The 23,204-nt window shown below is 42.5% G+C and overlaps 1 protein-coding gene across 2 annotated transcripts; it reads left to right on the forward strand.

The window, feature by feature from the left end:
- The first annotated feature begins 41 nt into the window (after positions 1-41).
- On the forward strand, positions 42-21,122 carry LOC118772508 (phosphatidylinositol 3-kinase regulatory subunit gamma-like). Of its 2 annotated transcripts, none has more exons than XM_036520892.1 (15): positions 42-536; positions 10,923-11,015; positions 13,321-13,395; positions 14,859-14,999; positions 15,206-15,401; positions 16,516-16,601; positions 16,758-16,863; positions 16,984-17,082; positions 18,173-18,353; positions 18,708-18,833; positions 18,931-19,073; positions 19,209-19,385; positions 19,558-19,629; positions 20,030-20,203; positions 20,487-21,122. In XM_036520892.1, exons 1-15 carry the CDS (start codon positions 212-214, stop codon positions 20,674-20,676), a joined length of 2,184 nt encoding a protein of 727 aa, XP_036376785.1. In that variant the 5' UTR covers positions 42-211; the 3' UTR covers positions 20,677-21,122. The 2 variants fall into 2 exon arrangements, with proteins under 2 accessions (XP_036376785.1, XP_036376786.1); XM_036520893.1 differs by having other exon boundaries at positions 14,859-14,993.
- The last annotated feature ends 2,082 nt before the right edge of the window (positions 21,123-23,204 follow it).

The following is a 23,204-nucleotide window of genomic DNA, read 5'->3' on the forward strand; positions in this document are numbered from 1 at the left end:
CACAGGCCAGCTCTAAAGCATTTTGAACTCCTGTTGTCAGTGCTTCTTAGTTTCATATGGTAAAATTGGCTGTAAACTTTGAGAATAATCATCATTGACATCAGCCACCTTCTTTTCTGCTTCAGAGGGGGTTACCAGAAACCATTGTTGCTGTCCTTTACTTTTAGTGACCTTTAGTGTTGTTTTTGCATAATTTGAAAACAATCTGAAAATGGCTGCCGAGGGCTTCCAGTACCGTGCCCTGTACGCGTACGAAAAGGACAGGGATGAGGACATGGACCTGTTGCCGGGGGACATCTTGACTGTCAACAAAGCATCCCTGCTGTCACTGGGCTTCAAGGAGGGGGATGAGGAGCACCCTGAGCGTGTGGGCTGGATTGTAGGAATCAATGAGCGCACCAAGCAGAGGGGAGACTTTCCAGGGACCTACGTGCAGTATGTGGGGCCTGTGAAGATGTCTCTGCCGCCCAATCAGCCTCGGTTCCAAAGACCCCTCCCGGCTGCCCCGAGACCGGAGCCACCTCCTGCACAGCAAGGTAGAGGTCCAGCACGACCCGTATCTAGGTCTTTGTGTGATGTTCTGTTTTTGCCTTGAAAATAAGAAAAGGTTGAAGAGGGCCTGAATGTAATTATATCAGGTGTCAATCGGAATGAGGGAGTGATCCAGAAATTGTTTCCCCTGGGAAATACTGTTTTACTTTCATAGAGCTTACTGATCTGATTTTGTCTCACAGTTCCAGACTGAACAACTTAGATGCATTTGCATATCGCATGTACATTTCAAATGCCCGGTTCTTCAATGTAGCCTGCATGAGCCTTGGTGGGCCTGGCCCACCTAAACTTTCCCCTGGCCCCATCAACAATTTCAGGCAATGCAACAACTACTGGCTGACAGTGTTTCTTTATAGTACTTTTGCCTTCCCACTATGCCAGTGAGAGTGTTTAAAAAAAAAAAGTGGATCTAGGATCTGTAACTTTTGGCGTAAGGTTCCTACACCAGTAGGGCAGTGGTTTGTTGCAATCAGGGTTCAGACATATTGGAAAAAATTGTTATTCTCAAAAATGAGCAGTACTTTAGAAGAGGGCATGTAAGGGCAAGCAAAAGTGAATTGTACAATTAAATGAAATGTTCATTTTCAACCAGTTTTCAGTTTTCACTTTTATTATTTATTCAGATGTTTCCACATTGGAAATGTGTTTCATGACTGACCACTTTACTTGGTTGTGTTCATTTTCTGCTTTTTGTGGCAATGCTGTTCAGGAAGAGTTTGGAATATTGGCAGGTATGCGACTCACTGCAGAAATATCAAGGGTACAGGTCAATGAAATATAATATGGGTTGATGATAATTATTTCTCGAACCTTAACTGTTCTAAGTGCTTACATGCAAAATCAAAGATGCACAAAGCCAGTAAATGGCACAGCACTACGTCAGGGAAGGGGTCACAGCAGCTAAGCAGGCGTCAGCTATGATGTATGTTTATAAGCAGTGGTACGGTGAATTCAATTCCAGCTGTCCATAGCCCTCTTGCAGTACTTTTGATAAAGGGTGAACGATGGCTATTTTATGCCGTGGCTACATGCCTGTGGGTTAATCTTCAAACATGGTTTAACGGAAGTCTTGATTGCTCACTTGTGCTAATGGTGAGATTGCCCTGAGTTTAAAAATCCCTGTATGATCAGAAAAATAACCTGTCAGTGTTCAACAGTTAAAACTTGTACAATGGTTATTTGTGAACCTTCAGAAAGGTGTGTGCCTTGCATCTATTTGTAATTGCTAGTGTGCTAAAGTGTGATTTCTTTCTATTTGTTGCATATGTTTCTTCCTCCACATATAAAAGCTGCTGTAACACAGCATATGTGGACGTTGAGAAGTCTGAGTATAGGAATTTTAAAAATCTCCCAAAATCTGTTTCCACTGCTTCTGCATATCTCTGGCAGACATAAGTTTTCCCTTTCAAAGCTGTACAAATTCCACTAAATCAAATTAGCGCAGTGGGGAGCCAGGGGGTGTTCAAATCCTAAGACCTCCACGAGGGTTTTTAGATGCAGACATTTCTGGAGCTCGGCTGGCCTTTACAGATTTACTTTCTCAGTGGAGAAAAGCATGCATGCTCTATCTCAATAACAAGACAGCTCTGTTTTGAAAGAGGGCTGATGCACTCCTGTAAGTTGCATCCCTTTTCAGGGTTGACCAAAACAACGTTGTTTTGTATTATAATAGTACGATAGCTTCTCTCTCTCTCTCTCTCTCTCTCTCTCCCTCCCTCCCTCCCTCCCTTACCTTACTTTTGTTTCCCTCATCCTTTTTTTTGTTGTTTTTACTCTTTGTTCCAGTCATATTCTCCTCTGTGCCCTCTATTTGACCATCCTCCTCCCTCCCTCTCTGGCTTGCTTTACCACTCTACCCTATCCACAGTCTCTGCTGGTTCCATTTTCTCTCTCTCTCTCTCTCTCTCTCTCTCTGTCTCTCTCTCTCTCGCCTCATCTTGCCTTGTCCCTCCTCTTCTTATTCATTGCTCCTTTTTTCCCTGCGTCTCTCCCAGTTCTTTCTTTTCTGGCCTGCTTTAATGCTCTCACTCCCCTCCCACTCAGAGTGTCCTGGAGGAAGCAGTAAATTGTCATTCACTGGGAGCCCAGTCAGAGCCCTAGGCCAGTCTGGAGAAAGAACTTGTAGATCAGGTGGGGGGGCTTCTGCTGAGGCAGCACATTTTTCCGTGGTCATGTGATGCTGCTTCAATATTTGCCTTCTATTCATTCCCTTTAGGGGGCAGGTCAACTCGGTTGCTTTCCAAACCACAAGCTTGCTGGAGAAATGAAAATTGTACCTACATCTGCCCAAGAAATTTATAGCTGTTGAGGCTGAACTCATTTTTCCCTCTCATACACTCCCTCTCTCTTTTGCTGTCCCTGTCTCTTTCTGCTTGGGTTTGTTTCACTTGATTGACTTTTTTTTTTGTTGTTCCAACTCCAGCACCTTTCGTTTCTGTTTCCAATGCTCTTGCACTCTTAAATTTACAGTTCTGAATTAGGACTTAACCTCCTGCATTGTGAGCTGTGTTAACTAGCCATGCATGATTCTGCTCTTATTTATGAATAACTGAGTGGAAGAACAAGGAAGGGTAGCAGTGTGGTGTGTTGAAGAGCAGAGATCATAACCCAGACGCTGCCAGTTTGATTCCCTGGTTTAGCCATTGCTGTTGTACCTTTGGTTTAGCTAATTAACCTGAATTGCCTCAGTAAAAACCCAGCTGCATGAATGAATAACATTTAGAAATTGTAAACTCTGTAGTTTTTTCTAGACAAGTATGAGCAGTTCTTAACAAATATGATGTAGTGTAGAGAACAATGGAGCAGTGTCAAAAAAGCTCATGGTAGAAATCCGTAGAAATGATTATTGTAAATCATGTGGTGCATTAACACCAAAACTATAACAAAGTCTCAGTTGTAATCACAAAGTATATAAGCACCTGTTATAACCATCCAAATAGCTTGCATATTTCATAATATGTTGTACATAATTTCAGAGAGAACCAGATCATTTTGGATAATTGTTGTAGAGAGACTGATATACCAGTGATATACCAGATACTGATACTGATACTGATATACCAGATACTGATACCAGTATTGTGATAGTATCGTATCGTGAGTTACTCTGTGATTCCCACCCTTACTTTATTCGCTTAGTTTCTAACAGTCAATATCAATACTATTCACAGAACATGGGTGTCAACAAGTGTTTCTCAAAGCAGCAAACCAAACTTGAAAATGTTATTTAGCTCTCAGTGCTTTTATAAAGGCAGGGTAACTAACATTGTTAATGAACCAACTGACCACTTGGTAGTGTTGCTTGCTAAATTAACCTAGTAGTTACGTAGCTTTGATTACCTATCCTGCAAGCTGGTTAGCCTTCAGTAGAAGGTTAGTTTTGCCTGATGGCTGACAGACTGAAAAAGGTCTGAAATATTCCATCTTAGCTGTGCTGCTGGTCTTTAATGTTAATAATATCCTAATTTTGCTTGATGTTTAGCCTGTGTATTGTCATACTTTTGGATACTCTTAAAGTTTGCTTTTTTACTTTGATATGCCTATGATGATGTGTGAGCAAGTGTCTGTCCAGACTGCCCTGCTCTGCCAAGTAATAATGAAAAATAATCTTGGCTGATACAGTTACATTTTTTGGTCAACTCGACTGGTAATATCAGGCATACAACTTATAGCCTTGAGGAAAAGACAAGACACCCTATATATGCAGGTAATCATCTCTGCATGGATAAATGCATATTCTATACTGGAATGGCATGACACACAATTTGACATGTGAAAAGTGTGTACACTTGCATTGGCATAAAAAAATGTAGCATGTTACAGGATTCGAGTCTAGGTATAAATATAGAAGAAACACTGCTCAGGTATCCATTTATACAGACGTTCTTGCAAGTAAGTAACCTGTTTGTTTGAGCTGTCTGAAATGATTCATATGGAGAGAACCCCTGGACAGATCTTGTTTCTCACTCAGTGGTTCTGTCCTGTTGTCGCACAGACAGAGGAACTTAACTTAGCATTTGGACACAAAGGTCACTGGCCTTGTTATATTTAGAGTGTCTGGAAGAGAAAAATACAGTGTGAGCAATGAACCTGATATGAAATCCAGTCTTGGGTTGGGGCGGGGGGGGTGTTGCGGGTCGGTATCAGTCTCCCAGTAAACACTGTACATGAACATGTGTCAGGAAAAAGCGCGTCAGTCGCCACAGTGCAGAGGCCAGGTTTTTTTTTTATGTTCCCCTTGCCTGCCATGCTGCTGCCTGCAGCAGCGATGCATGGTCTAATACCTGTGCAAAACTTTCTGTTGCATATGTACACTAGGGGTGCAACGGATCACAAAACTCACAGTTCGGATCGCATCACGGTTTTTGAGTCACGGATCAAATCATTTTTCGGATCAGCAAAAAAAAAAAAAAAAAGGGAGGCAAGTATAACTGCTTTCCATTTATTATTTAAAGAACTTAAAGAACACTTAAAGCAAGGAACTTTGCCCATGGTCTTAAGTTCAACATTCAAGATGTTCAATGTTTAAATAAAATCAGACGCAGCCTTCGTCTTCGCAACGCTTCTGCTAAGTAGGTTGCCGGTTTTTAAAATGGCGCTTGTATGTTTTCACTGCTAACCTGCATCGAGATTTAGGGAATTATTACTTTAAAAAGTAACAACGGCAGTAAAACTGTATTTCACACTATTATGGTGCAACTTTGCAATTAATCCGCGGTGCACATGCGTGCCCAACCGTGGGGGGGGGGGGGGGGGGGGGGCGTGTATGGATCACGGATCAACTACGGTTCGTTACACCACTAATGTACACATTGGAAAGTCTCCAGACACCCTTCATCTTTTCACAGGTAGACAGTCTGCACTGTCTGTACCTGTATTCAAGATAGAGGGAGGCTTGTTGTTTCCACCTTTAGAATGATTGTTTCCAGCATATTTATATTTATTATTTCCAGGTGAGGGGCACTGCCGTTTAATAAAATCGTTTCATATTGTTGCACCCAGCGTTTGAATTTTGCAGACCAGATACCCTTTTTTTCTTTCTGCATGTGATTGTCCATCCTTTAGCTGTCAGTTCTCTTCAGTTTGAAATGGCAATAAGATTACTGACATGCTAAAACAGATTAATAAAGAAAAGCCAGCATACATTGCAGATTTGTCTTTTATGAAAGTTCAACTCAGGAGGAGAGGTTTTTTAATGGTACAGTGAGCAATGTGATTTTTGTCCCCTTCTTACCTGTTCCTAATACTGACTCTCACAACCCAGGGAAAACTTTGCATAGTCTCTGGATAGTTTGTGTTGCATAGTAGCATCCATCCCTGGGTCACTGTGGAGATTGCTTGTTGGCAGTTTGTATTGGTATTACTGCACTTGAGCTTGTGATATAGTGTACTGGTGAGATATCACAAATGAGCCTGGTTATGCTTGCTGGTTATGGCTTCAGAACTTGCTGGTTATGGCTTCAGAAAGTGATGTGTTCCTAATAACTGGTCATACAAGGTGCTCCATGACACAGTCTTTCCTTTTGTGATTATCACTGTTCTCAGGCAGCTACAGCTAGTTCATTTTTATTTGTAGTAAATAAAACCCTACCATGAGCCCCTGGCCTAACTATAAAATATTGTTGAATTTTTTAGCGCAATGCTAGTTGGCCTGATCAATTGAAATGCCACTTGCCAACACACAGAAGTACAATCAGCTGTCCAGGAGTTCAGGCCTTTTCCCATGAAAGGCCAAAGATTAACTGTGTCCGGTGGCTCAAATTTTCTCCATGCTAGTACATGAGCCTTAATATTCCAGATAAGTTAGCTAGCTCGCTGGAGATAGAATGTGGTAATGAACAAAGCCATTTTATATGCTTACCTTACGTAAGCTCAGTGCATCTGATTTACACATTATATGCTTACATTACATAAACTCAGTGCGTCTGATTTGTGATATTACGTAATATATGTTGTAAAAATGAGACATACAAAAGACGTTGCCCCAACACAATGGCTAATTTTGAAAAATCTAACCCTGTGTCAGGTGTTAAATGGCATTTTCTTAATTGTAAATTAGAACATGGAGGGCATTTCTTTGTTTGATTTTTTTTCTATAAATATCTTCCATTAAAGCAGCAGTACAGAAATGGCTCCTGCTGCCTTCGTCACCTGATGAACCTCAAAGATTAGAACAACCCGAGCCTAGGCTTGTGAGCAGGGCTTTCACAGACAGCCCAGCATGAATAAAGCTTGTTGCTCTGATCACATGATTATAATTCTCTCATACACTGCTTCCCAGGGCATGTTCAGTTGCAGGTCTGCCAAGACGCAGATTGCTTAGGCGACTGTAATTGGGTAATGATTAGTTGGTTCCCTCTCCAAAAACCCAGGATGACTTCAGGGCTACAGCTGCTTTTCCAAAAAGTCATATTCCTTTGCACGAAACCCCAAATACTGGGCACTCTTCTGTGTGTGTGTGTGTGTGTGTGTGTGTGTGTGTGTGTGTGTGTGTGTGTGTGTGTGTGTGTGTGTGTGTGTGTGTGTGTGTGTGTGTGTGTGTGTGTGCGTGCGTGCGTGCGTGCGTGCGTGCGTGCGTGCGTGCGTGCGCGTGTGTGTGTGCTCATGCGCATGCACTACTGAGGACTAAGAATCTTTCTGAGACGAGTTCAGAGACAGGTAAACTCGTGTGCTTCACAGCAACAGCATTTCCTCTTCATGAGCCATTTTCTCCTGAGTGCTGATGCATGCATATATGTATATATATACATATATATATGTGCACACCAACGGATAATCGACGTAGTCAACTAAAATCGGTGACCAAATTAGTTACCAATGAATTTAATTGTCGATTAGTTGGTGACGTCATCTTGTGTGTTTTTTTTGTGCTGACTCGGAATGCTCAGACATGTAGCCTAACCTACGTTGCTTTACTGGAGTGAACAGTACAGATGGCAACACCTTCACGACCAAAGACCTTAATCCTTTCGCACATAACTTATTTTTTATGCTCTGTAGCGCGTGTGTTATGTTACATAGTTTACATAGTTTACATGTTTTCATTAGCATTATTAAGCTTCTCATAGGTTTCAGTTAGCATTTTTCTATATTTTCTAATGTTAAATCGCTGTTTCCTCAAAGCTAAAATTCACTAGAATTTTTCGAATCTAGTTTTATAATCGCACTGGTTTTAGCATACGCGCTAAACGCCTAATCACACTGGTGTGACCGTACGCGCGAAAGGGCTCACTCTGCCAAGAAGGTTGTGAATGGCAACATTTGCAAACCTGACCTTGCCTGGCATTGGAGCACATTGGTTATGCTCGAGCATCTGAAGAGGTGGCACGTTGGCTCTCTGAATGATGGAAGACTCTTCTCGTTAAGTTAGTTAGCTAGCTAGAATAGCTAATGTTAATGTTTAAAGCCATGTTACTTCACGTTATGAGCTGTAACATTTTCTATTTTGAAATACATTTTGTCTTTAACAATAAATTATTAATGACGTTGAACATACAGTATAGCAAATAATAACCTATTATTAACAATCCTGTTCACATTCCAAATGTGCCCTAACTTTACAATGTTAAACCAGAGCCTGTCTGCTATTTAGAAATTCTCTGCTTAAACGTTGCATCGGTGTCATGGCGACGTTTATGGCTGGAGATAGTGTTGCTGCTGAGTGCACACGTTTGGAGAACACTGGAGAATTTGATGCTTTCTAAATCGCGAAAGATTTCTACAACTCGTGTCTATGCGTGCGTGCACAATGTGGGTTGCATTTGAATGAATTCGAACGAGTTATGGATTTGTTGGATCTCCATGGATGGCTTTCTTCAAAGGAAGTAGACTTGTACTGCCCAGCAAGCAACTGCCCTCACTGAATTAATCCTAGTAACCATTCTAGCGATGTACGTTCGAGTTTGAGTCTTTTGAACGGGTCCTTTGTACAAACAAAGGGATTCAAGTCGTATTTGAGAGCCGTTGTTTTTATCGTTGTGCCAAATTTTATTGTCTGCTCTAAATCCGTTCAGTGTAGCATACTGGATAAGGAGCAGGAGTCGTAACCAAAAGGTTGCTGGTTTGATCCTTGCTGAGAGAGAGAGAGAGAGAGATTTTTCCCTGATGGTTATGTTGTAAAGCACAAATACACAATGACATGAGGTCTGGCAATATGAGTAATGTTTTGGCAAATATGAGTAATTCTGATCCACATCATGTCATTATATGATATGACTATTTTGGAGATAAACCTAAAAAAAAAAAAAAAGAACGATGAGCCGTTCTTTTGAATGGCTCCCGGAAAGGAACGGAGCCATAAGATCCGGCTCCCTTAAAAGAGCCGTTATTCCCATCACTAAACCATTCTTTAAAAGACGTATTTTTGTTCTCATCTTATTGTCTTTATTGTTAGTTAGCATATGCCTATAACAACCTCAAGCTAAATTTAAAAGCTGATAGATAAATAAGAGCCATTGAGTAATTGTGTGATTCATGGTCTGAATAGTCGATTATTCGTTTAAATAATCGATAGATTATTCGACTAGTGATTTATGATCCGAATAGTAGATTATTCATTTCAATAATCGATAGATTATTCGATTATCAAAATAGTTGCAGCCCTTATATATATATAGTATTTCTGCCATACTTCACATTTTGCATCTCACATCTCTCGATATTTCTGCAGTGAGAAATGTGTTGTATAATCGCAATTATTGTTGATATATTGGCTAACAGACATATTTTCCTCCTCCGGGGTGTTTGGCTGAGTGCTACCTTATCATTTCCTACATAAACAGGTGAGGTGAATAATCTCAGATTTATAATTTAGCCAGTTGACATGGCAGTTGTCATGCTGCCAGATAATCATGAACGGACATAAACCTACTGTCACCCCGGTTTGTTTGGAATGAATTGGTTAGAAGTTGGGAGTTTGAATGAAATTCTGCTTCAGTTTGGTCATTTGTCCTTACTTATTTATTTTTAACATTTCTATAAAGGCATAACTTTTGTTATAATACTGTACTGTAATACTGCTATAATACTGTCGCCCTCAAAGCAGCAATGTTCTGTGAGCAAATACATCTTTCACTCCTTTAGATTACCACTGGTTTACATGGAGATTCCCCTCATTAACATTTCCTTACTTTCTTTCTCTTTCTCTTAGAAGGCTGTATGCTTGCACAACAGAGCCCAGTAAAAAAGATTTCATTGTCACCCACTGTTTTATCTCTATTTATCTACATGAGTAACTGGGGGGAGGGGTAGAGGAAATGGTGGTGTTAGGCCACAGAAAGTGTGGAAATGAAATATGTTTTGAATGTGAAGGAGGGGTGTGTGTGTGTGTGTCTGTGTGAAATCAGTATAGTAGGGGTATGAACAAAGCGACATGGTCCAGCTTATGTGGAGAGGAAGAGTGAAGGCGGGAGGGGAGGTGTGTGAGAGCGAGAGAGAGAAGAGAGAGCAAAGTTTCCATGTTTAACGTGCAGTGGAGAGGTGGAATGTGCTGACATGGTACTTTGTCTGAACTCCAAAATTAATAATCAGACGCGGTTTAGCCTTGCACTGCCAGGAGGCGCAGGGTGCCAAGCTCTGTGCTTTTTGTGGTGGGCCTGAAAATGAGGCTCTGGCAAAGAGCCACCAGGATTTTGCCTGTTCAGGGTTATTTTTTTATTTTTTATAAAATCCTTTATTGTGCTTTGCTGAGGCGCTTGCAAAACCTTCCTCACGCAAAGGGCCATGGCAAGTAGGCCCCAGTGTAGATGGGAGGAGGGGAGAAAGAAAAGAAGAGGGAGATGGGGCTGGAGAGGCTTTTTCAGCGATAAAGAGGTTTTATTATTTAATGGCTTGTATTGGTGAGGACAGAATTTTGAAAGAGCGTTTCGCTTTACTTTGCCCTGTCTCAGTGTGCTCTGTCCCGTGGAAGTAAGATTTGTTTCATTTTATTCAATTGATTGGTTAATACTGGCATTATTGATTGATTTTTTTGCAAGTGTACTGATGGCTACACACATACAAGTTTTGTTTTGGATGTGACCTATAACAAAAAACTAGAAGTGTGGAATAAGTGCTGTTGAAGTGACTGTGGTGCATTCTGGGTCACCCCCTGTCAACATATATAAAATTGTGCTGTCATACATCAGGTGATACTACTGTTAGCACTTAAGAACAATGAGGCAACCCTCAGAACAGAAGCCACGTCATTTACAAAGGAAAAAATAAGAATGTCTCATAGTGGTGTTTTCAGAGCCAATTATTAGGCAGTATCTATTGATGCTGTGATAGTGACATTTTACCTAACAACACTGTGTAAGGAAATAATCTCACGTTAGCAGTTTAAACGATTCTGTATAAAGAAGTGTTATTTTGATTTTTCCTTCTTCTTTTAGCTGTGTCAGTTCTGGATTGGAGCAAGCAGTTTTCACTCTCAGAAAATGTCCCCCTTGCACTGGTGAAGCTGGTGGAGGCCATTGAAAAGAAAGGTAAGTGTGGTGTATAATCAGGATGTGGGTTGGGTGGAGGGCTACTTGTGATGGTAATATGAATTTCTCAAGCGAGCACTGCTAGCTAACACCGGAAGACTTTAGCATATGATTGCAATCAACAGCTCTCGTTCAGCGGCCATCGTGTTTGCAGAATAGCCAGAAAAGGTTGTTCACGGTGTAGTTTGCCTAACTGTGGAAGTGTCCCATTCTGTACTGCCCAGCCACATCCTTAGTGTATTAGTTTGTTTCTTTGCACACATTGAGCCTCGGGAGCTAAAGCTGAGTCTGCAGTAAGCATACTGAATGCAAATACTATTACATATGTTCTTGCTATAGGCTATGCATTTCATCATGTGGTCAACACATGGTAGCTGTTCCCAATGTGCCTCTTACAGCCCTTACAGAATAATATAGTGCATCTCTGTATGGCCCATACATGGGGCAGACAGCTAAAAGTGATACATCCTTTCATAATGCAAGGATGTAGTTAATTCCTGGATAAAATGGTGTACATACCTCATGCAAATAGGAAAAAAAGTGTTTATCAAAAGAGGATAATAGGGGCTAGTGTGTTTTATGCTTTAGCCTTATGCTTGATTTAGAATACAAAACAATCACACTGTTTACCTATGTGTACTGTGAGCCCTTTATCACAAATTAGTGACTTAAGTAAACTATTTACATCCAAAAGATGTTTTTATTGTTTTTTATATAAATAGTCACCATATTAAAACCCAAAAAGGAATTCTCTGTTCATTGAGCAAACAGGCCACAGGCGCACTGAATACTGCAGAGATGGAAATTTTGTATGCAGAAGATTATTTTTATTGCTTAGTCACCTGTTGTCGAAGGTTTCCTTTTACGTCAGCTCTCAAATCCATTGTAAGTGGACAGGAAATGGCCAAAGGAAATAGATGAAAACAGACAGAGGAAGCAGATGTTTTTTTTTTTTTTTTTTCTCCAGTCTCCTCACTGTATTGTAGTGGAGGTATCATAGTGCATTTATTCTTCCTTATTGGACAGCTGGGGAGATAACTGTTGATGAAAGCTGTAGTCTGATGTTTTACTTTCCATTGAGTGACCTTTTATGCCACACGTGTACTTAACTTCCTTTTCGGTAAATGCAGAACTGCACATGCTGCTGATGTATTGTTTTGAGTGAAATGAGACATTGGAAAATAAAACTGGCGGTATAGTGTTATCCTTGTGACACCACTAGCAGGCCTTTTCTCTGTGATTTTACATCAGAAGTCCATGCCAACATGAGTGTTATGATGTCATGCAGCTATAACCTGTGCAGCCTCAAGTTGTGTAAAGTATAGGAAATGGAAGATTATTTTGTATGCTGTAATTATGAAATACCATGCTCCCATGCTGAGTGAGAGATTGGAAACGGTTTGACCAGTTCAGTTGTACAGTTCAGCTTGGTGCCCACATCCAGCTCTGGAAACTCCCGCATGAAATGATTGCTTTTGGATGCTCTTTGCCTGTGTTTAAGTGGCTTTACTGTACATCCTATTTCAAAGAACCATGTGACTCAGCAGAAAGTTAATTCTGCCTGAACCGACTCCAGTGACACCAGTCTAAACCCCTCATTTATTTTCCACCAGAGTGAACATTACACTTTTTTCATTTCTGGCTTACTTTTTTTCCAAGCTGCCTGTCCGCAAGCATCATTAAAGGGGTGGTGATTAATACAATAGGTTACAATTTTTTCCCTCATTTCCTGTGACATCAACACATTTTGCATTTTTCACATTTTCCAGTGTGCATCCTGTTTTTGTGAATGGTAGCATTTGATGCCATGCACTTGTTAGATGCAACCGCATTGACCGCTCAGCGCACTCTGCTGGTGATTCAGTTCAGTCCTTTTAGCATGACAATACATTTTTCTGTCATTCACATATTTTTTGTACCGGTACCCTTGATTTTATTCTTCATTTAAATGTGCATGTGCTTCCTCTCTGGTCTAACTCAGGGTTTGGGGTGCGTATGTGTGAAGAGGGGTATTTCACATGCTTCTCTCACACCTCTGCTTCTGAATACCAGACGGTCGAACTCTCGAGCCGTCTGGACTAAACCATCTAGACTTAGCACTCCTAAAAGAGCTCCCGTGCCTCCAGTGGCGCAGATGGCCAGGTTTGTGTTCAAAGTGTCCGGTCTTCAGTTAGCGACCCTGCCCGTATTTATATCCCCAGGCACTGTATTTTTAATGTTTATACGTGTTACCGGCCTGCTAATCCAAGCATGCAAGGGAGGACTATTTGAGGATGGATGAGCTAACTGGTTGTATCTGCTGCAGGTCTGGACTGTGAGACACTGTACAGGACGTCTGGCTCCTTGGCTGCTGGCGGTACAGTACAGAGCCTGAATCTCGGTAAGATACCTGTCCTTACAAACTTGTACGTGGCCTGAGAGCTTTCATTGGAAATTGTATGAAGCGTGTGGTGGTGCTTCAGTCAAAGCATTACAGAAGGGGTGCGGGAGCTTGCAGTCTTTTTAAGTGCTTGACATGCACCCCGAAAATTACAGCAGAAGTTCTTTTCAGTCCCAAATGGGGAAGAGACTGAATTGTAATGCATTTTCTCTTTAAACAAAAAGAAATTAATTAAAACTTTCAACTGGCAACCCAGAAACTCGGTTTCACAAAAGGATGCAAAGGAAGTAGTTGTTCAAAATGGACTGTATGATTTGCTGTGGCTGGGGAAGGGAGGACATTTGGAGTCAGTCTCTTGCTATATATCAGCTCCAGAGAGCTTGTGATCACCCCACCGCTGATTGAGCTATTCTTGGGAAACATGAAAATTAGATCCTACTAGAAGTGCCGTACTTAGGGACAACAATGCAGTTCTTGTGATTTCCAAACCAGGATGAACCGCACTCAGCACTGTGAAATAACATGTTCTTTGTTTCAAGAGAGAAATTGGCCAGGGAGTGTTAATAGATCAAAGAGTGTAGATTTTGCAGCATCTTGTGTCTCGGGCAATCTCTGTGTAACAGTGATATATTGGAAAAAATGCCGCTGTCATTGACTCCTCCCTGTTGTCACAAGTGGAAGCAGCTCCTCATTGGTCAGCGCTGTTTTGCATGAGTTCTATAACTGTAACCCGAGGAAACAATGGACAAGTGGGTGCAACATTTTCTCAGTTTGGTGTCTTTCAACCTGTGGCACATGAACAGAGCAGGGATTGTCCGTGAGAGCCGTATGGCTGCTGTGCGTGCGGGACTGACATAGGAGCCCCGTGCCAGCTGTGTATGTGTGAGAGGGCCTTCCGACGGTCTGAGCGTGCTGCGGCATGTGTGCTCTGACTGACACAGATCAACTGCTCCAGACATGCCCTGGCACACACCCCTCACACACTCCGCTTTCATCATCCAGTCTCCAGTCTCGTCAAGGCGAAAAACGAGCAGGCACTGTTAAGACAGCTGCTGTTTACGATCAAGCGTGTTACCATTGTTCTAGAATTTTAACTGTAAGGGGAATACACTAAAAGTCTTGTCGTGGCTGTTTTTTTTTTTTTTAAGGATGTTATTTTGAGGACTCGGTTGACAGTGGTTGAGTAGTGGCACCTGTTGCAGGACGAGCCTGGGCAGTTTCACACGGCCCGTTGCTGTCTGTTTGATAGTGGGACATGCTCATTTATATACTGCAGAAGAGGAGAACACAGCAGGATTGTCAGAGAGCTTAAGTGCACTACTAGGCTTTACAGCATCTGAACAGGAGCTGAAGCGCAGGTAAGCACAGGAGTTTAGGAACCGTGCTTCACCAGAGTTCTTAGATTCCAACTTAGGCCGTCAATGCTGAAGTAAGACCTGACCAGCGGACGTGTCCCTTTGCAGATCTGTCTGCAGCAGAGATGGGGCAGTGTGATGTACACGCTCTTTCAGAGGCCCTCATCAGATACCTGCAGGAGCTGCCCTCCCCGGTCATCCCCTCCTCTGTCTACCAAGAGCTACAGGCTACCGTACAGCAAGGTACAGGTATGTTCCACTTCACCATCACAACTGTCTGTTGGCATAATACTTTCTTAAAAACAAAAGACTGATACAAAATAAGTTAAAATTTTACTTATTATGTAAGTAGAAAGTAAGACATAAGCAGCAGTCCTCTGTGCAAGTGTCTGAGCAAATCTGTCCGTGGAATCGGCAGCTGTAAGAATGGCGGTATTCATTCTCCTGCACAAAAGCTTCAGCAGTGGAGAGCGGCAAGGAGCTGATGAAAGTGCTGGAGTCGCCCACCATCCCCCTGCAGAACCTCCTCACTCTGCAGCACCTGCTGAGGCACCTGGACAGAGTGTGCCAGAGCTCGGAGAAGAACGGGCTGGACGCCCGCTCCCTCAGCCACATTTTCGGCCCGCTGCTGCTCCACATCCCAGGCACCGGGTGAGTGCCTCTCACAATGGCTGGGATTTTCCCTGCTTATAAGGGGAAAGGAAAGCTGCTTTTATAAGGCCCAAGCGGAAAACGCCCAGCTGCGCTAACAATAGCCAGGGTTTTGTCCCGTGAGTGGTTGCTTAGATCATTATGAGAATTTTTCTGAGTAACGGACACAAGCTGATCTTGGCTGAATTACTGATTTGCACAAAAATCACTGCACATTTCACAACTGCTGAAGTCCCTGTTGCTCTTGCCTGTTACACCCTAATTGTGTAGGCCTAATATTATGTTTATAATTATCTGTAAGCACAAGCCACAGTGTGCTTGGGAACAGCTGTCAATTGGCCAGACATAGCAGGGGGCAGGGGCAGGGTGAAGGGAATATTCTCTGTTAGCAGAAGAGCCCCAGGGGCCAGCAGAGGGGGTGAATGAGTTTTACTGTGAAATCCAGTATCATCAAAGGCATGGTCCAGGGAAAGGGGACCCATCACTCCAGATCATGTCTCACGGAATCGCAGTGCCACTGCAAAAGTAGAATACCCCTGCACGTGCAACTGTTTGGTGACAGAGGAGAAATAAATGAAAGTCAATTTAAAGTGACAATAATCACTAGGGGCAAAGAGTTGGATTACTTGTCTACCTCTTGAGGCAGCATCTAAAATTGGCAGCGGGCCCCAGGTTTGCTGGAGCGTGCTCTGGCAAGTGGGATGCCGTTACTTGCCTGTGGTTTCTTTGAGAGAACGGTATGTTCTGTCCAGCTGTCCTGCAAAGGTGTCAGAAAACTAAAAGAGAAGACTTGTTGTCTCTGAAGTGTTCAGTATGATGCGTATAAGCACTAGATAATTCCATATTCACAAAAAAACAATTATACCCAAAAATAAAATCTGAAACATTGAACAGCTTCTTTTGAATGTCTTTAAAAAACTGACTATTAAGATTTCTGTACAACACACCTGTAGATATATTTTCTAAATAGACTGTATTTCACAGATCGAAAAAGAAAAATACTAAAATTAGAACCAACTTTTGCAGTCATTTTATTTGTGAATTGCTTGATGTACCCCAAAGCTCATTTTGAGGCTGCCTCCTTGGCTTGACTTCCACTTCTGATTTGTTATAGGTTGGAAGCCGATCAAGACCTCCCTGCACTGGTGCTAGAGAGACTGCTGATGGAGAGGAGCTGGGAGCAGGAGCTTACACCCCCAGGTAAACACACGCGCAGCTTGGCTCCGTGGTTCGTCTCACTCAACATGGCAAACGTATATGATCCTGCAACTCTTGAAGATCTGTGTATATTTAAACAGATGTGTTTTCTAGTTATACTTTACTTGAATAAATCTAACCAATGCTCTGTACTTACAGCACTTCCACCCAAGCCCCCAAAAGCCAAAGCTATGACCAGCTCTGTCACCAATGGCAACAGCACTATACTGAGCGACTGTGAGTGGTACTGGGGTGACATATCAAGGTAGGTTGCACATGCTGCAGGAAGGCCCCAGATGCCTCAGTGCATTCGACCTCACTGTACCAATGAAAGCAACACAGAAAGCATTAGGATTTGATGCCTTGGTCATGCTTTCTCTTCCAGAGAGGAGGTGAATGAGAAAATGAGAGACACGCCCGACGGCACTTTCCTGGTCCGAGATGCTTCCAGCAAAGTGCAGGGAGAGTACACCCTGACCTTGAGGTAAGAGAGAGATGAACTGGGCTCTCTGCCCCCACTGTTTTAAATGTTTCACCGCAGTGCTGAGAAGCAGCGGGGTGAGCCCAAGCTTGTGGAGCTGGGAGGGCAGCATGTAAGCTGGAAACACTTAACTGCACTTCAACTGTAAACTGCTGTCTGTAGCTACGCCCATACAAGCAGGCCTTTTAAGAACCACTGCTGGGATTAATATTTGATCCAGATGACTAGCCAGAAGTTAAATGCCAATAGCGCTAATGTAAGTGTCATTTTTATGTTGCTACACATATTTGGCCATCAGACAGCACATCTTTAAGACAGTTTTGAATTAACTGTCTGTCAGATGTATTTTGCCATAATCTACTATTATGTGGAAGAAATATAAAGCCTATAAATAAATAGTTTCTGTTAAAAGGAAGAAAGGGTTGAGTTGTCGAGTGCATACAACCTGTAAGCGTTTTCGACTGTGTGAACAGTGTAGCAGGCAGCATTGTTAATGAGTGGGGAGTGCCACTGGAATGAGCATGTAAAATCTGTGGTGTCTATCCAGGGAAGCTGTTTTAGTAGGTGACCATTACAACCCATTCCAATCACGCAATGTCTTGCAGTGTGTGGCTGAGGGACCCCAGTCTGACTGAAAAAACTATCAGTATTAAGCAAACAGTTTTTTCAACACCTTGTTTCCCTTATAATGTTGCATTACGTCACTTCATTTAGCAGACGCTCTTATCCAGAGTGACTTCCAGTACAATAGAAACTAAGTGTATCTATTCAAGTTTGAATGAGTAAAAGTGTCAGACCAGGCTAACAACATTCCCAGACCAGTGAGTGTGAGCATAACACTATTCATGCCCTATCCTAAGTTAACTTGTGCAACCTGAGTAGACAAGGCAAGCCAAGTATATTACCATACATCAGTCACTAGATCAGAGAATCCATCCTTTGCAAAACCACACTTAGTTACAGGGAGCATCAGACGTAGCCATACATTTCTTTAATTATTTGTATCTTTCTGATTTGTTTGTTGTGCTGTAGCGCATGCTTCTGAGGGTCCAGCATGCTCATTTACGTGGTATGGTGCTTTTGTCTGTCACAGGAAAGGAGGAAACAACAAACTTATCAAAATCTTCCACCGGGGGGGCAAGTATGGCTTCTCAGAGCCCCTGACGTTTGTGTCTGTGGTGGAGCTCATCAACCACTACCGCCATGAATCGCTGGCACAGTACAATGCCAAGCTGGATACACGGCTGCTCTACCCCATTTCCAAATATCAGCAGGTACACCTTTGCTACTTTTTTTTTTTTTTTTTAGCTCAGTGGGTGGTTGCATTCAATTATTGAGAAAGGTTTGCACCACCCTAAATCTGTTATTTTGTAACTTTACACTTATATGTCCTCAATTAAACAGTCTGACTAACTGCCACTAGTGATCAGTGCACCATACGTTGCAATGAAAATATTTAGCGTTCATTTCAAAATGGCACAAGTTTTTCCCTGTTGCCAGAACGAGTATATGAGTATGAGTCGTTGCATGGTGAATGGTACCTCGTTTGAGTGGTGGATAGTATCCACCATAGCTCAGTTGAGTTTGCTACGGTGAGATACTGACTGTTGGGCTCCTTTGGCCCTCAGGACCAGGTGGTGAAGGAGGACAGCATTGAGGCCGTGGGAGAGCAGCTGAAGGTTTACCATGAGCAGTACCAGGAGAAAAGCCGCGAGTACGACATCTTGTACGAGGAGTACACACGTACATCCCAGGTGCGCTCTCCTCTGAAATCTCCTTGCCACACATTCTTTTCCCCGAGTCTCTGGTTAAACCCTCCTTGCCTTTCCCTCCCACACACGTACGCTTCAGGAGCTGCAGATGAAGCGCACTGCCATTGAGGCCTTTAACGAGACCATCAAGATCTTCGAGGAGCAGTGCGAGACGCAGGAGCGCTACAGCAAAGAGTACATTGAGAAGTTTAACCGGGAGGGCAACGACAAGGAGATCCAGAGGTACGCTGAAGAGCCGGGCGCCCTTGTGCTGACACTGCTGTGTTTGAGACCTTCAGTCTTCCACTCCTGTGCACTCATTTAGACTGTGCTGTTGGGTTTTCAAAAATTAAAGACTTCCGATTGTCATTTCCTCAGAATCAAAAATAATTCAGAGAAGCTGAAGTCGCGGGTCACGGAAATTCATGACAGCAAGAGGAAGCTGGAGCAGGACCTGAAGAAACAGGCTTCAGATAATCGTGAGATTGACAAGAAAATGAACAGCCTTAAACCTGACCTCATGCAGCTGAGGAAGATCCGAGACCAATATCTGGTGTAAGATATATTCTTGTATATTCTCTCTCCCTGGGTCCCTTTTGAATAGAATGAAGTGTGTGCCAGCTATGACACACATTAGTCTGTCTGTGGTTGTTATCAGTCATTGGTTATGGTTATGGTGACAGTTATGGTCATTATCAGTCTATGGTGACATTCTTTGGTTTTGCAGGTGGCTTACACAGAAGGGCACCAGACAGAGGAAGATCAATGAGTGGCTGGGGATCAAGAATGATTCTGAGGAGTAAGTGTGGGGAATTCAGTAAATGTGGGGCTGAGTTCACCCATAATGGTTGTGTACAAATCAAAGATTACATTACATTATATTATTGTCATTTAGCACATGCTCTTATCCAGAGCGACTGACATAGCTTACAGTTCTGACATGTTTCCATTTATACAGCTGGATATATTGACTGAGGCAACTGTGGTACGTTGCTCAAAGATACAACAGCAGTGCCCCAGCGGGGAATCGAACCAGCGACCTTTTGGTTGTGAGCCCTCCTCCTTACCACTGTGCTACACTGCTGGGAGTGTAGTGTTGTGTGTCCTTGGGAGGAGGTTGTTAAGTGGGACGGTCATGCATCCTTTAATTATGTTATTAAGGTGATTTTTTTTTTTTTACCTCTTCGCGCTCTGCCCAGCTTATATTCTATGATGGACGAGGAGGAGGACACGCCACACCACGATGAGCGCACCTGGTACGTGGGTGACATTCAGCGCGCCCAGGCCGAGGAGCTGCTGAGGAGCAAGTGCGACGGCACCTTCCTCATCCGCAACAGCCAAACGCAGAAGGGTTCATTTGCCTGCTCTGTGGTGTGAGTGTCATGCGCCTTCCCTTCAAGGAAACTGCCGTTCTTTAAAGACATTTGAGATAATGTTGTGGACCTCTGTGCCCATTGTTTGTGATTTGGCTTAGGAGAGGCTAGATACACAAAGCGAAAGTGCAAAGTCTGTTGAATTCACAAGCTTAGCTGATTGTTCTGTTGTTGGAATGGTGCCTATCAAATGCCAGGAGTAGACTTTAAAGCAGCTGATATCTAGAGGTGTTTGGGCAAATGATCAATCTTTATTCTCCTGTTTTTTTCCCTGTGTCTGCAGTGTGGAAGGAGACATCAAGCACTGCGTGATCTACAAGACGGCCACAGGATACGGATTTGCGGAGCCGTACAACCTCTACAGCTCCCTGAAAGAGCTGGTCCTCCACTACAAGCACACCTCCCTGGTCCAACACAACGACTCCCTGAACGTAACCCTGGCCTACCCTGTGCTCACTCAACATCCCAGATGAGCATCTCCATATAAGCTTGTAGAGAAGACGCCCATTACAACATGAAAAACAACACAAAAACAACAGCATCAATGAACTATTGCATTTGAAACAAGACAATGAGTAAGCACATGACTTCACTCCAGAGGCTGAAGGCGGAGAAGTGAAAGAAAACCAGGAAAGAACGTGAGAGTGGAAGTTTAGAGTTTGGCTTTGGCATTCAGCACTCTGCACTCCAGTCCTAGACAAAGGTCCCATGAATCACACCAACAAGGATGTCTTTGCCAAAGTACTGACTACACATGATATCAAAAGAAACATAGTCCTTGTTCTGGAGTCCCAGCACTGGAGTAGTTAGCCATCTGTCTACAACAGGGTGTAGTTTTCTTGTGGAACCCCTAGAAAGGAGCAGGTTTGTTCAAAGTTTAGACACTTTTAAACCTGCTACTTGGAGCAGTAAAGGCTTCCCGGTCTGAGTAGATGAACGCTGAAGGTTGAAAAAGGACTGAACTACAGCTTTAGAAACATGTTTGCTTATCTTGCTGAAAAGCTGCTGTGGATTTTGTTTTGCTTACTGTTGGAATAGTGGAATAGTGTCCTTTTTTAGACAAGCTGTCTTGAGGGAAAAGGACTTCTTGTACGACTGTGACCAAGAAGTGCTTGGCGCTAAGTGGTCTGAGATACTAGAAAAGAACAAGCAACTTTTTTCCCCTTTATCTGAATATCTTCAGTTTCTATTGAATTCTACTAATTTCAGCTATAGGCATACAGTAGAAACTGCTGCTTTGTTGTTTTTCCATTTTTTTTTCCCACTGTCCTACAACGCTGTGGTCTGGTAGTAGGTGGTACAAAAATCTCTTTTACTTTCACCCTCAATGTGACTTTGCAAACAGCGTCACCTGGAGACAGTTTTCCTGTTTGCAGAAATTTTGTCCAGATCCCATTTATGCTTTTCTCATCTTTTTGATTTTTTTGATTCTTTGACACAAGCTGATGTACAGAGCTGTAGAGTATATTTGATGAAATGAGATGCTCTAGGCAGTTGAAGTGTACAGTCAGGAGTCAGCTTAGCTATGTGTAGCTGACCGCTGTATGGGATTAGTCTGCAAGAGTTTTATTGATTTTTTTTTTTCTCCTTTTGAGAAATGAGCTGGAAGATGCATGATATCAAGCTAATGCAAGCCAAATGAAGGACATCTTTTCATGTAGCAAAAAGATCCTTTATTACAAGCTTGAACACAGTGGTGAACAGAGATTTTTAAGACTGCATGAATACTTTCCCTCAGAGATATTATGTAAGCACTTCTTGTTACCTGTACTGTTAGTGTATATATGTTGTATATGCACACACATTATAGTTAAAGAGGTAGATATATTTACAAGAAAAAAAAAATCCCTGACCTTCACTTTATGATGTTTCAGGGAATGTCTCACTCTGTAATTTACACATTAGGTTTTCCTTGTGCAAAGAAAGTTAGGATGCAGTGAATCCTTGTCCAGCTACCACAGATAGCAGCTTCAGAGATTGAAATGCAAAATCCAGCCAATTAAGACTTAAAGTGGAGTTTATATGGTGCTTTAATTCTGGAGTTAGGGGTGCCAGAGGGTTCAAACTGATCTTGGTGCTTTAGATGGCATTTACATTGTCATGGAACCATACGTTGTGGTTCAGTCCAATGGTCAGGTGGTCTCAGTCATTTCCAGTGCTGAGATTCATGTAGCTGTTAAAGGCTTGATTTGTTTTCAGAAAGCAAGAATGACAAAAGAGTAAAAGAAAAACAATGCATTTGTGCAAAAAAAAAATATCATTGCAACACTTTAAGAAAAAAGAGCAGATGTGACTTTTTTTCTGAACCCTGAACTTTTATTTGTTAAGCGTGAAACTGGGGTTGTAGATGTTAATTAGGGTGATAATAAAGGTGTCTGAAGATGCATTTCATAGGCAGTCTTGGCTGTGGTTGTGGCCGGAGGGTCATCATAGCTGTGACGGTGGTGTAATGAAGTGTGCTGGGGCTTTGGTTTGTAAAAGTCCGGCACATGGTTCTTTAGAAGTGCCTTCTGCCCTTTTGCTTGAAATCTTCCATAGTATTTTCTGCACCAGCAGAACAGTGCCACTGATATTGACCTGTCAAAATCAGATGCCAAGTGTCTACATTGTGAAGCAAAGGAGAACTGACACATTTCTTCTCAGTACTTTACCTCCCTGATGTTCACCCATTGTGAGTTATTGTGAGGCATATTGTCATTATTACACTTGATTGATCAATGAACATTTTTTTTTTTTGGGGGGGGGGGGGGGGGTGATTGGTGGGGTTGTTGGTTTGATTAATAGTGAGCAAGGCCCTTGGGGGTTTGTGGATTGGGTAATGCAGAGCCCAGTGAGGCATGTAAAATAAGAACATAAATTCAGCTAAAAAGAGGACCCATCTCTTTTATTTAGTTTTTTTGGGAATGCATGCAGTATATCTAACAGTATTGGAAGCTCTGTGAAAAATTTTATTCACTTACTGATCTGCATGTGACCATAGCCTTTGGACCTTAACTGCCAC

The sequence above is a fragment of the Megalops cyprinoides genome, chromosome 2 (genome assembly GCF_013368585.1).
Source record: "Megalops cyprinoides isolate fMegCyp1 chromosome 2, fMegCyp1.pri, whole genome shotgun sequence".
Classification (NCBI taxonomy): Eukaryota; Metazoa; Chordata; class Actinopteri; order Elopiformes; family Megalopidae; genus Megalops; species Megalops cyprinoides.